We start from the raw sequence: 14,304 nt of genomic DNA, 5'->3' as shown, positions 1-14,304 counted from the left end.
TTAATATGAACAGTCTACAGTGTGGATACCAGAACCAAGTGATGGGACCTGTCGGCACCAAAGGCGTCGGGCTGGGTTTGGATAGAAATTTGAAATTATGTTTGGGTCTGGGTCTGGTTTGGACATGCAAGTCAAACTTTAGGCTAGATGGCTGGTGCACTCAAATACCTGCTTCATTTAATGATAAGGGGAAAAGCACCGTACAAACTCAACTGCGTTGGGTTCAGACATTATATACTGTTAGCTTGTCAGGTTCAGACACCATACTCAGGCACAGGTCAGATTTGGAGATAAATGTGTGGCCTTAGTCTTTGTAGAACAAAACTTCCTCTTGGTGTTTCCTCGCTCAGGCGGGTATGTTCTGTTTGTTGCAAAACTGCCAGTTGTAGCTGCTAGCTGAGTTAGCTGATCTGGAATAAGCTTGTTTGTTTTTTTCATTTAACCAAAGCATGTTTAAAATTTAACTTGCATCTAGAAAATGTGAGGTAATTACTTTAGAAGAGGTAAATTACTGCGAATCATCAATAAAATTTGCTCTCTCGGCCAGTCATGTCTTTATTTCAAAATAAGAGCATTAAATTGTTCAAGATATCTTTATTTTTCAAGAAATCACACCTCTCAATAACGACGTTAGCTGTATGAGTATTAACCTGATCAGCTGAACCTGATAACATATTAGCCTGAGTAAGTTTACAGAACAGGATCGAAGACCAAGATATGCATTTGATTTAGTGAACAGAAACAGCTGAAGGCTCGTATTACCTTTGGCTAAACTTTACAATGCATTTCTACACAGATACAGAGTTTAATATCTGGGAGTTTTAAAAAAAATGGTACAGTGAGATACTGACTGATGGTCTTGTTTTGGGTGGATACCGTTACATTAGTTTTTTAAATTGTGAAAAAGATGCAAACAGAGCAGGACATTTTACAGAAGTCAACAGTGGACAAACTATGAATGGTGACATCAAAATAGTTTGGCCTTTCTGTATTGCAAAGTCTAGTTATTGTATCAGTAGCACAGATGCAGATATGTGTGCAATAAGACGCTGTCGGCTGATATAACAGTCTATCTCTGTGAATTATTGCCCTCAACTCTGATGTTGGCGTTGCACCACAAAGGTTTGGCGTGGTCTGGAGGAATAATTACAATGACCAGTAACTAGATGAATGTACATGAGTGTGTGAATACTACAGCATGGTAAGATTGACTTGAATTAATGTACAAAACCCGTGAGTCCATTTTCATATCAGCTAATTCCAACTGCAGCTGAGACAAAGAAAGAAAGAAACCCGGTGTGGGCTGAAGCTCTGCAGTACGTGGGTTTGACTCCCTTCTCATGATCCCTCATTACAGCGTCACCATAAGAATTTCAGACTGAATCAATCTCCTATAAGCCACTTAGGTAAAGTAGTTTATGCAGCACAAGCAGTTACATGATATGCATTCCTAGTTAGTTTTAAATTTGGCAGAGGACAATGGGATGATTTTGTATTGCTGAACTGTTAGAAACATGCATATAAAAAGGTTTCAGCAAGTGTCAGAAAATTTAAAAGGTAAAGCAATCAAAGCAGCGTGGAAAAATAATACAATATTTACCTCATTAACTGTTAATCAGCTTAACTAGTTCCTTCACAGATTGTTATACAGTGAATCTCTTGCATCATTCAACAAGAGGACACAAGGAAAATATCAAAACCCCAGGCAGCGTCAAAAATCACCATGTTACATTTGTTCTTAAGCATTGATCTAAAACAAGAGGTAGAGCTATCAAAACAATTTTCCTGCTACAGGAAAATGTTACTAGATAAATTCAATTTGTATACAAAGTTGATATAAAAAGGGCAGGGAGTGCACTCCATGCGTAGTCGGAGACAGCTGCGGCATTTAGGCTGCATCCACATTACAGGCTTTAATGCTCATTTCTGATGCTTTTGTGTTGATGCTACACATTCCTGTTTGTCGGCTCCTGTGTTAACACCAGTGAGCTCCTGAACCGCCGCACATGCACAAATTTAACTGAAAATGAACTATGTGCATGCCATCAAATCATGCAATTTTCTCAAAAACTGCTCAATTACGACATGTTCCTTCCAGTTTGGCTTGATCAGAAGCTTCTCCATAAATGTCCAACACACATGAAACGTCCTGGTCTCTCCACTGACCCCTCGCTGTTTTTGCTTTCCTCCATGTTTATTGTTACCAGCCTGTGAGGGGCCGAGGCTGAATGGTGACCACAGGCGATATGTGCAGAGGGAGATGTTAAAACAGTCACATGGATTCCGTTCTGACAGCGCTCGTGGAGTCAGAGATCGGGTATGAATCGGATGTAGGAGCACACATGCAAGTGGCCCAGATCTGATCCGAAAACATCTGAATCGGTTTGTTCACACTTCTGTGAAACGATCAGACCCGAGTCACTTCAGCTGTAATGTGAACGTAGCTTTACTATTGATCGATATGCGGAAGGATTTGCATAGAAGAATAGTAAGGAGTTAATTTATCAGTGTTAAAGTGTGATACAACAGCAGGAGTGTGAGGAAAGCAGTATTTTACAGTTGCTTCATTAAAAAAAAAAAGTCTTTACTGTATCTCTTTAACTTGGTGTAGTAATATTTTTGTACCACTTATTAAAATCAGTCTTGGAATCATGGAGCATATTTTGAGTTTAAAAGGATCATTTTCACTCAGTAAAAGAAACAGTAGTGCTGTGGGTACAGTACTGCAGGTTGTTTGGCTGTGGTCCGGTGCTCTACAGAGACGTTTCAGATCCTCTGCTCTTCCAGTAGAACGAATTATCGTCTGGGCTTATGTCTATTCTAATCTGAGGCACAGACTTCAGCGGACTCATCTCAGGGCTGAAAAACAAGCAGCTTTTGTTAGCACATGTGCCAGCACTGAAGTGTTTGTATATTCTGTTACAAGTAAAGGTCCTGCATTCAGAACTATATCTGCATAAAATACAGAAGGATAATCTGCAAAATGTACTTCTAAGTATAAAACTAGTTACCAGTATACAGTTAAATGTGCTTGTATCTGTGGAAGCCCAGTATTCATGTTCATTGGTAACCTACAGTACCTTCAACATACTTTTAACTCCTACCCTCACTTGGCAGCTTGACCCACCCTTAAACCTACATTATATTAGTTTAGCAGTTGGCCCTGCTGCCTCAGGTGGCAGGTTCTTAAAAATTAAATCTTTGCAACTATTTCCAAATCAAAACAAAACCTAGACCCACCAGATACCTAGACAGGACACAGAGTCACAACTAAGAAAACAGACTAAAAATAGTTTTCATAATTCAGCAGACTGAATATTTTTCACTCAGAAAAGTATTTGGGGATTCTACAGATCCCTTCTGAACAACTGGCATTGCAGTTAATTATATTTTAGAGAAACCTGGTGCCGGGGGTGAGACTGCTTCCTTAAAGAACTGACTATTTAATATATAAAACTGCAGAAATTGTTGTGATGTTTTCAACTGTTTGGGTTTTTGGACTGCGGGTCAGACAAAAGTTATTCATTTTACCATTGTGCATCAAATTCTCATAATTAAAAAAAGAGGAAGCCACAAATCTTCAGCTTTTTTTGGGGGGGCAGCATAATGTCATCACTACCACAGTAGCACTTTGCTTCATGTCCACGTCACTGACTCTGCAGACCCCTCAAATGCTTGCTTTAGTTTTACTGGCACAGATCCACTTAAAGCTATTATCATTTTATAGGCAAACGTGTGACTCAGAGATAATAAAATAGTTTATTTGAAAAATGGCTTTGGAAGCTGAAGAAGCATTTTTCAATAAGTTCAAGTTGCCTGTAGTTCTGTCAGTACAATGTTTTCAGTCATGTGAACAAAAGACAGCCAGCCAGTCTGAGCTCTGCAGCTGAAGACCAATAAAAAAACTAAGCTTTTTACTGACATCACAATGCCCTGTGAGCAGAGCTGCTTTTCACACATTGTCCCAAACACTAATCCTCTTTCATCAACACGGCTACACAATTGTAGAGCAGTCAGAACAAAATGTGACCCTGTGTGTTCGACCCATGGGTTCTGGCCTGTGCACCCCTGCAGATTGCACAGGGTTGTTTATGCCCACAGAAAGATGTAAAACTAGACGTTGAAACCTGAATTTTTATGGCTAATCGGAGGCAGTGGAATCGAGTTATGAACACAGCACTGACTTGTATAAATTGATACAGTGAACTTGTTGGCAAATGTTTACTTATTTACACTTCCAGCAGTTGTGAAGCAGCATTGTCATTTATTTGCATTTGTGCTTTGGCCACCTGGAAAATCTCAGTCTGATATTCCTTCTTTAATCTCTGTCTTTATTTTTTCATAGTGGCACATTTAGCCAGTGGTGGAAGAAGCCCTCAGATTCCTCCCCCCCGTCCCGTAACATTCAAATCCAAAGGATCAAGATGAGGGGATATCTGAGCCGGTAGCCATAGGTAAACTAATTAGCCTAGCTGACCTTTAAAGTTCAGACTAGCATATATTAGCCAGTTAGCTCGCCTTCTGACCTTTTGCAACCTTTGATTCCATAGTCATGAATGAATTTAAAAGAAAATAGAAGCCAATTACATTTTGTTTGGCTGCACTTTACCATTTGAGTTGACCTGTGAGAGACTGTACACTACACCTGTACCTGTCACTGTCACACACACACACCTGGACAAGTAGTTGGCCTGGTAGTAGCGAAGCTGCTCAGCAGGATGTGTGCCGTTCAAGGAATGATGGAGACTTCTCACCTGTGGAAAGAACAAAAACAGTTATTAGTGTAACTGTAGCCAACTAGGACCCCTCTGATTCATTCTGCATCCATTCAGACTCTTCCCCATTTTTCAGGTGTCATGCCGTCATCTACGACCACATCATAGGAATATGTTATGTGATGACATTACTTTAGAGAGCTACATATTCAGAAACTGAATTTAGTTAACCTATTTAGTACGTACAGGTGTGGGTCAGCTTCGATGTATGATAGCTATCATTAGTGTTGCTTCTCTCCTCTGTGGTAGCATTTTATTGCTGGCAATACCAGAGCTGTTCACGCTAATACATGCTGCTTTTGGCTGCAGGACAGCATTAACAGGATACATGTTTTTTTAATGTTTGTAGAGTGAAAAACCAGACAGTCCACGCTGTAACATAGAGCTGAGGGAGAGGCAGAGGTGGTGGAGCAGTCAGGGTTGCCCTCAGTCAACCTCTGGTGTTACATGGAAGGTTAACAATTAGCTCTAGACGTTACAATGTAAAGTGCCCGGAGATTATTTTTATTATGATTTGGTGCTATACCACTAAAACTGAATTGAATTAAAAAATAAATAAAAACACAGAGGCAGTGACTCGTGAGCAGTAATCCAGTCGATCTCTCACTCAGATTTTAGGGCATACATGTAAAACTACATTCCTAGTAAAATTATCAATTGAACATTGACTTGAGGAAGAAGATTACTATGTTGGTAACTATGTCCATGTCCATGTTATAACTAAAGCTATCAACCAACAAACTGCATTTAAGTTAGCTGTTAGGATAAATCACCCATCCAGCAGAAAACAGGCAACTTCAGCATCAGTCTGGAAATGTTTGTCCCCCATCAGCAATCTCTGAGAAAGGCAACACCCATCTTTATCCTTTTCTTATTATAAATTCTAAGTATAATCCTCCCTTTCTCCATATTTTGGTTTTCAAACTTCTCATGCCACTGATTCTTCTTCTTTCCCCATCTTCTTCTTCTATAGCATCACCAGATTTCTGCTGCTTCAACATCTGGAGCCAGTGTTTGGTTTATCTGTCCCGGGCCACTGTAGAAATGGCAGCTTCCATGAAAGGGGACCCACTACACAAAAGGCAACGATTCTTATGTTCAGGTGATTGCACACTAATGAAAACAGAATTACGGATACTATATTCCATTTCTGCCAACAGATCCATCTAAATCTTACACATTGCACTTTTAAACGGCAGTCGTTTTCTCTTTCTACATGTGCTAAATGCAAACTGTGGTGTGAGTGTGGAGGACAACATGGTTACTGGTTGCAGATTATACTCTTGAGTTGCTCTGCGAGCATTTCATCTTTTCAGTATAGTGTGCAGTACTAAAGCAAACTAGATGGCAGTGGGTTGATTTAATGTAGTAACAAAAATTTGGTCTAATGCTATTTAACCAGCATTATTACGTATTTAGACATAGGAGTGGTAATTCCCACTGATGGGAGGCTCTTTTACATTAGGCTGAAGTTATAGCTGTGTCTGCAGGTGCAAGGTGGAAATTGGCCAACAATCCATGAAATTACACTACAACAAAAACTGGTAAATTCAAATTATGAACTGAAGGGGAAGAAAGTTTAAACAAGCAAGAAATCAAAAGGCAAATAAGATTAATTCAGCCGCAGAGGGTTAGAACAAATCAGTTTTGGTGTGGGTTAAAAAGTTTAAAAAAATAAAATAAAAAATGTTAATGCCATACAGGAAAACAACAGACTTGGCAACAAGGATAAAGAAAGAAAGGAGGGGGAACATGTTAGTGTCATGCAGTTACAGCCAAGCAGTGAGATGAACATGTAAAAACACTGACACTTTGAAGAAGTTATCAGGCTGAATGAGGAAGCACAGCAGGAGTAGAGTAGAATGAAGAGGTGTTTTTCCTCCGGCTCTGAGTCTACTCACTGTCGGAGGCCTTATCACCTAAGAAGGGCTCCTGTTCCATTATGTCCATGGGGATTTTAATGCTGGCAACATTCTCACTGTAAGGACAGTCAGACTGTTGGAGAGAGGAAATTCACATCCTGAGACTGGATCTCTGGGGGTGTCATGAGTTACCATCAGCACACAAAATTATAAAACAGTCAGTGGTAATGCATCTTGAATGTGTCTGTCCATCTTATGCTTTGCTGGTTCCCTAAGAGAGACAACATAACCTAAGAGATTTCAGAAGCAGTTGGAATCGAGCTGAAAAAGCAGATAAAACCTTTGGCATGTTTCTATTGTAAGAAACAAAAGGGTCTTTCAGGAGCAGCATCCCTAAATGTAACTATTTATCCCAGTGATCGGTTTGGGTGAGGAGTAATTCTAGTGTTGCCCGGCTCCCAGTTATAGTCCAGAAGGGTTTCTGCCAGGTTCACCAGGTTAAATTAAATTCTAGAGGTGTTTTAACACCACCTTGAAAACTTCTTCCACTGTCATACTGGGCAAAGTATAAAAGTATAATGGAAAACCAGCAAGAATGATATGTTTAGAATTATCCATCCATACATGTGGTGCCACTTTTTCAGACTCTGGAGGGCTGGAAGTCGTCGGTGTTGACCGTTTTGAGAATGGGCCGTCATGTAAAACAGATTATATGAAAGTGGAAAGTTGCTTGTTTCTGAGGCTTGAGCAAAGATACTAGCTTGTATTGTTCAAGTATATTCCTCATGGGGATTTAAACTGTAACTGAAACTGTAACTCAAAACCCTTACGTCTTCAGCTTCGCTATCTAAGCTGGCCTGTTTGTTCTTCTTCTTCTCATCCTCTTTCTTCTTCTTGTCCTTCTCTGGGATGATGTCGTCCAGGAAGCTGAGGTCATGCTGGGAGAACATGTAGTCCATCACTTTTCTGACAGCAACCAGAGCGAGGATCTAAAGGCAGAGCAAGAGGTTTAGAGTAGATTTTTATTTTTTACATATTTAAACATATTTTAATATTTAACAGAATGTCGGTCATTTGCAGCCTCAGGACAAATCTTAGTATAAATGTCTCACCATGACAGGGAATATGATGGCAGCCACTGTGGATTTGAGGATCCAGAGCAGAGCCAAGCAGAGCACCTGAATGAAGGTGAAGAGGTGCACCTTCCTGAGGGGAACGTGTCGCAGGTAAACCAGGTCTGGCTGGTGTTTCGCTGGCATGAGAAGCAGCACGAGACGGTCCATAAACTGCAGACAGAGATACAAACACATAACAGGCTGGCTTGCATTGTTTCTTGGACAGTCAGAGGTGCCTTTTTATAAAGGTTTATGGCTCAAAATCTGATCTGTACGGAAGTATGCATTCACCAAAGAAAAAAATTGGAGACTTCTCTTATGAGGCAGTAATGGCGTGTTCACAACGGAAAAATGCTTGTGTATGTGATGTGCTGCGCCTATGTCCACAGTGCGCAGTGCAGAGTGAGAGTTCAGATTTTGTTGAACTTTGGTCCCAGTTGCACTGACCTCTATGGGCGCAGCCCTGGCTTCGCCTATACTCATAGAACCCCAGGTTACAGTATGTAACCAACATGTCTGAAGTTTCACAAAAACTGTACAATAACATGATCCTCATGTAAAGACAGACGACCTGTTTAGCTAGTGAAATCAGCACACAAGTGCCGCTACAGAGACAGTTAAAAACAAAAACAAACTGGTCACCTCAAATGTAACACTGGTGATCTACTGCTAGCAACATTAGCATAGTAGTTGTGCCACCATGTACAGCACCCCTGGGAATTTCCACCTGAGTTTTGGCGCCAACCAGCGTGGAATGCACTGCGTAAGACTCTCCTTTTTTTACTGTAATGTGAACACACCTTAAGTCATAGATCCTGATCTCGTAATTATCAGATCTTTTCCCGTAAGTATGAGATAGTAAGTCAGTTACGAGAACTTTCCTCGTAACAAATTCTACAGAATTAAAGTAATTTGGTGATAAGTGTCAGTACATCCAATAGCGCATAGCAAAAGTGAACTGTTAAGTTAATTCAGCATAATGTTCAAAAATGTAAATATAGACAAATGAGATCTTTTCTCATAAGGAGATAGTAAGTCATAAATATAAGATCCTGATCTCATAATTATGAGATGTTAAATCATAATCACAAGACAATCTTCCAGTTTTATTTCTTTGGTGAATGCTATGTGCTTCTGTAGATTCATAGTTAATTTTCCTGGGAAAGGTAAGAGCGACAATATTCCACATCTTTAACTCTCCCCGTTAAGGATGTGCATGACATCCTTTTAGTGATTTTTTTTTTTTACATGTTTGCATCTCTTTTCAGTGACAGGATGGGGGAAAAAAAAAAACATTTACCTGCACACCATTTAGAGAGGCAACTCCCATGTAGAGGAAAACTCCATACAGTACAGGCATGGGGATGAACTAAAGAAGCAGAAAAAAAATACACATACTGTCAGTGTAACATTTTAACACAATCATAGAGACGATGCTTTTTTTTAAATATATATATAAAATATGTATCTATCACTAACAGCTCCAAACTGAATATTTGAGCATAACTTAACTTAAACTTTTAAAGCATACCTTTAAAATAGGAGACATAAATACAGACAGTCCTGTCAAGATGAAAACCAACACACCAGTGACCCTCTGCTCTCTGCAAAAACACAAGATGTAGAAAATAGTCATTACAAAAACTTTGCATGACTTCGATATGTTTTGCTTCTTTTTGCTACAATAATTATTTGAGGATTTCAGTCATTCTCCAGATGTCATTCAGTTTGCTCAAAGCAAAGGCAACCAGTGTTTCTAGGAAGTTCTGATTGGTGTAGCTGTTTCAGGGTCAGTTAAAGGACAAGAGTTTGTTAGTTCAGCTTACAGCTGACGCATCGGGAGGCTCACGAGGACACCACCAAAACAAAACTCTTAAAACACTGAAAGAAAATCAGTGTCTTTACAATCTATTGATGAATACAAAAGGCAAAACTGGCACCTGTACAAAAACTAATATTTTGAAGGAACTGGCCTGTGACTTTGTTAAACAGAAACAAAAACCAACAATGAAGGAAGAAGTGTGTCAACCAGTGGAGGTCTCCAGCACAGATCAATAAGCTAAACGAGGGTCTGGATTCATAGACGTTACAGTAAGTACACGGAATTCATGTTTAGTTTTACTCTGTATGAGATTTGTGGAAAATGACAAAGTATACAAAATCACCTGCGTTATCCTTTTAGTACTGGCAATAATGCAAACTAAGTTGAACATGGAGTGAGAATATTTAGTTAAAAACTTGTGCTTTTAAACAAAGGTCAGTAATAAACAGTACTTTACAAATCAGGATTTACAATCAAGCAGTAATCTGTTGTGTAAATGTATTTGAAGTTTGACTTCACTCACAATCCAAATCGGCTTATTACAGTTCAGTGCATTGCTGCTAACAGGAGAGTTATTTCTTGTTTTCTGCTCCAGAGTGTATATTTGTGTTATTTAGCAAAAATTACTGGTCATATATTAGTGGCAATACACTCACTGGCCACTTTATTAGGTACACCTGTATGTACTTCAATGCAACATTTCCGCCTTAACGTCTGTGTTTATGAAACTTGGTGTTTTTGGTGAAAATGTCTAATGTATAAATTATATGTTTATTATTGAGGTCATAATTAAATATAATGTAGTCCAGTACAACACCACCTTTAGAGTTGTCTATATCTTTGTCCTCCCCAGATACATACATGAAAGGGTCAGAATATTAGGAACACCTCTGATTATAATGTCATTCAGTACAATACCACCTTTAACTATGACCTCAATAATAAACATAACTGAATTTATACATTCATGACAGTTTCACCAAAAACATAGGTATTAAGGCGGAAGCAGAAGTGTTGCGATGATTTAAAACATGATCTATTAATAATATACTCAGTTTATGGCCTCACCTCACACCCAGGAACTTGGGTTGCTCTCCAGGAGCTGATGTCTCTGTTTCCATCTTCAGGCTGTCGATGTGAGCGATGGAGATAACTGTAGCGGCCACGTACCACGGCAGACCCATGAAGGAGCAAACCACCAGCAGAACAGCCACCCAGAACAGATCTAGATGGTAACCTCCCCCTTTCTGGTACAACACAAAAGGTCAAAGGTCATCGGGCAAAGCAAACAGCTCATGTCGTCTGATTGAATAACACAGATTTTCAAATAAAGAGTGGAATTTTAATTTGCCTCCTCTAATTTTGACTGAAAACCTCCTGGATGTTTACGTGTTGTCTTGATAAAGTCAGTATCGTGTCAATTTCCAAAGCCCAAACTGCATCAGTGCAGCATCACGACATCCCCACACACTGCCCCTGACAGTGTTCTTTTACCATGAGTGAAACCCCAGACGTTTTACAGGCTTCCCTTAATGGCTAGGCTTTTAATGTGGAAAAACATCAGGAAACAGTTTACCATTAATAGGATAATGCCTATAAGAGACTCAGAGCAGCAGAGTGATGTGTAACATGACTCTGTTGTACTGATGAAGTGGTGCTGTAGAAATCGACGTTGTACTAAAATTAGCATGTGAGCTGTTCTAGGAAGCTACAGCTAACCCCCTTGCTGAACACACCCCTGGCTATTCTTTGACACACAGACATTATTTGAATACCAACTGAACCATGCTCAGTCACTTCCACAACACATCTCTCACTCCTCAGAGGAATGACAGTGATATTTAACTACAGTTTGTTGTTGAAGATGCATGAAAATCCCAAGTTCACTTAAATGAGGTAAGACAGAAGGAAAAAGTCTCACTCTTGTACCTAAAAAAAAATAATGTTGATGTTCTGTGAACAGCCAAGTGTTGTAATGTAAATCCTCCCATCTGCTGTACACACACTCAGTATAAATAACCATCCAGTGGCTCAGTATAGCAACCGATGACATTTAGTAGTCCAGACACTTCTGTCTCACACACTTTGTCAGTAAGGCTTACCTTCAGCTTGTGCTCCTTCCGGTTGACGATCACGGCAGTAATCTGCTGGTCCATGAAGACAAGTATGGTGACCAGCAGGGCAGGAAGAGCTGCAGCCATGTAAACCCACCAAGGGTTTCCTCCAAACGGGGGCACAAACCAGCCCCGGTGAGGACTTGTTGGCTATAAGAGACGAGGACAGAAGCTTCAACAGTCAACACTGAACACACAGACTGTTACATTTAGGAATTTCTGAAATGTTTGTTTTAGGCAAACAAGGCTATTTGCCTCTGTCTTTTGCTGTTTTACCAATTAATCTCCTTTTTAACCAGTCATTTTGTCAAGAAATTACAGAAAAGATTGGAAAATGCGAGTCCAAAGGAACATCAGCTATTTTTTTTTGTTTTGTTTTAAACATGGCTGAAACAATGAAATGGTTACCAATATAGTTAATCATTTTTAGCGCATTGAGTGTATGATTCATCTTTGTACTGTAGTTGTACAGACTGTTTATCACTTTACATTTCTGCTAATAAGTTTTCAAACCCATTGGATTGATTTACACTGCATTAGGCAGATGTCAACTTCCAAGGTAGTTTGTCTTCCTCTTCCTCTAACTTAGCAAGTTAAAACAGTTGCAAATGCAGTGAGACTTTGCTGAAGTCTTATGTTTTGATCATACATCAAAATTTGATGCACTGGAGTTGTGCATTCTGCACTGAACACATGGGGACAGGGAGGGACTCACCTTGAATTCACTTGGCACAATGAGTTTAGGAGTTTCGACTCCTACGAGCATATCAACTCCACAGAAGATGAAGATGGCCAGGATGATGGCAAAGTCACTGATGAGTTTTCTCACCTGGGTGTAAACAAACACCAGGAGTGTCTAATTATCTCTTCCTTAACCAGATGGAAACCTAATTTAGTTTCTTTACAGGTGACTTGGTGGGTTAAATTATCTCAGCATGTTGGTGTCATCATACAGTAAGTGACTCACAGTGGTGGGGAAGTATGCGCTGGTCTTGAACTTCTTCAGACACATGGAGCAGGTGTAAGTGCCGAAGAACAGGATGTAGGACATGAGAGTGATGTCAGGGACGAAGTTGCAGGCCTTCCCCACCAGCTCTCCTTTGTACTTCAAGCACTCGGTCATTGTGAGCGACGACCATGTGGCATTCATTGGCTGCAGAGGGGAAACAAAGAGCGTCAGGACTATGAAGAAACTATTACTCATGCAGATGAGGGTAACTGTAACAAAGTGCTGTAATTTAACAAGTCTTGTACCAAAGCAGCTGAGAAGGGCTGCTGACTGATAACTGTCTCAGGCTTTCATTGTTTTGGAGTAAAAAAGACAAGCAAACTTAGTGTCAGCTCATCGTATCTTGTGACATTGTTGAACAGACAAACACAACTGTCCTTTTCATCTCAACACTTGTGGTTGTTATAAGACACGTTCTTTGACTGGTATATATAGTAGGCTACAGGATATCAGAGTTAGACTGAGACAGCATAATGGACGAGTTACCACAGAAACTATCAATAAGAATGATTCTGTATTCAGAAAAAATACCATTAGAAAAGTGAACAGACAAAGGTGTGTGAAATAAAATATTTTTACATTGATAAACCAGAAAACACTAACCAGATCAGTGTCGTTCCAGAGGGAAATACCTTCTAAAGGATCATCAATGACAGCAGTGCCATTCTCTGTGAAACACAAAGCACAACCTCAGTACGACACTGACCTTAAAGTTACATAACACAGTGGTACACATATTTACATGTGTACTGTACACAGCATGCAGGCCACAGCACGTCAGGATTAATCTGGAAGTACGTATTAGGCTGATGGGAGTTTGATAGAACTATATATAGAGAGAGTACTTTATTAATCCCCAAGGGTTAATTATTTGGTTATTCTTGTCATGAACTGTCTCTGCAATTTCTCTCTGACATTAATAAAATCTTTCTAAAGTGTACTCCGTGCCCATCAGCAAACTGGTACTTTCTTTTTAAAAATTTCTTACAGCCACAATACAAATTCTAAATCCATGCTGTAATGCTCTGGGCCTATAATAATCTTTATCAGTAAGAAAATCAATTTGTTGATTAGAACCAATTTTACTCTGTTATTTGCAAATACTTATCACAAGTGAGGCAAAAAAGTCAAGTTTGGCCTCAGGCTAATGCAAAAGGAACAACTAACTGCCACTTCAATCTAAATAGTGACCATTTCAGACACTCTTACTCAGATCATCAGATTTAGCTGCACTTTTGTCTAAACTGCATCATCTGTTCCATATCTAATCTACTGTTTGGAAGATATTTCAGTCTGGCCAACAGACCAACACAGCCAACAGGGATGTGATGCAAACCAGGAGCTTCCCTGGCTCACTGTCAGTTTTCCACCAGTCTACTGTAGTGATACGTCAGCTACGTATGCAGTACACACTGGAGGAGAATGTTTCTCTCTGTGTCAGAGATATTTTGAAAGCAGCAGGGGATTAACAGTTACTAAGGACTGGCCCCTCTTCATCTCCCATCATCCATCAGCAAAGAAAGTCAAGAGGTCTGCTGTGTTGTATTAAAATATGATCAACTGCACTAGTTCCCTTTTTTATAGTGAGGAAAAATGTTCATTGGAGG

The 14,304-nt window shown here is 39.7% G+C and overlaps 1 protein-coding gene across 5 annotated transcripts in view; it reads right to left on the bottom strand.

Annotated features, from left to right (window-relative positions):
• Nucleotides 1-2,773: 2,773 nt before the first annotated feature.
• LOC109951328 (electrogenic sodium bicarbonate cotransporter 1-like) overlaps nt 2,774-14,304 on the bottom strand; it is a 43,770-nt gene continuing 32,239 nt past the window's right edge. For all 5 annotated transcript variants that reach the window (XM_020585781.1, XM_020585784.1, XM_020585783.1 and 2 more), the window contains 12 exons: nt 13,301-13,365; nt 12,656-12,841; nt 12,404-12,517; nt 11,677-11,838; nt 10,643-10,821; nt 9,284-9,356; nt 9,053-9,121; nt 7,750-7,923; nt 7,468-7,626; nt 6,677-6,770; nt 4,675-4,754; nt 2,774-2,859 (listed from right to left, as the gene is read on the bottom strand). In XM_020585781.1, the coding sequence (XP_020441437.1) occupies nt 4,711-4,754; nt 6,677-6,770; nt 7,468-7,626; nt 7,750-7,923; nt 9,053-9,121; nt 9,284-9,356; nt 10,643-10,821; nt 11,677-11,838; nt 12,404-12,517; nt 12,656-12,841; nt 13,301-13,365 (1,319 nt within the window). In that variant the 3' untranslated portion in view covers nt 2,774-2,859; nt 4,675-4,710. The remainder of the gene's footprint in view (nt 2,860-4,674; nt 4,755-6,676; nt 6,771-7,467; nt 7,627-7,749; nt 7,924-9,052; nt 9,122-9,283; nt 9,357-10,642; nt 10,822-11,676; nt 11,839-12,403; nt 12,518-12,655; nt 12,842-13,300; nt 13,366-14,304) is intronic.

This window comes from Monopterus albus, unplaced genomic scaffold (genome assembly GCF_001952655.1).
Source record: "Monopterus albus unplaced genomic scaffold, M_albus_1.0 scaffold376.1, whole genome shotgun sequence".
NCBI classification, from domain to species: domain Eukaryota; kingdom Metazoa; phylum Chordata; class Actinopteri; order Synbranchiformes; family Synbranchidae; genus Monopterus; species Monopterus albus.
The sequence above is the reverse complement of the archived record's forward strand: the minus strand, read 5'-3'. Positions and strand labels throughout refer to the sequence as shown.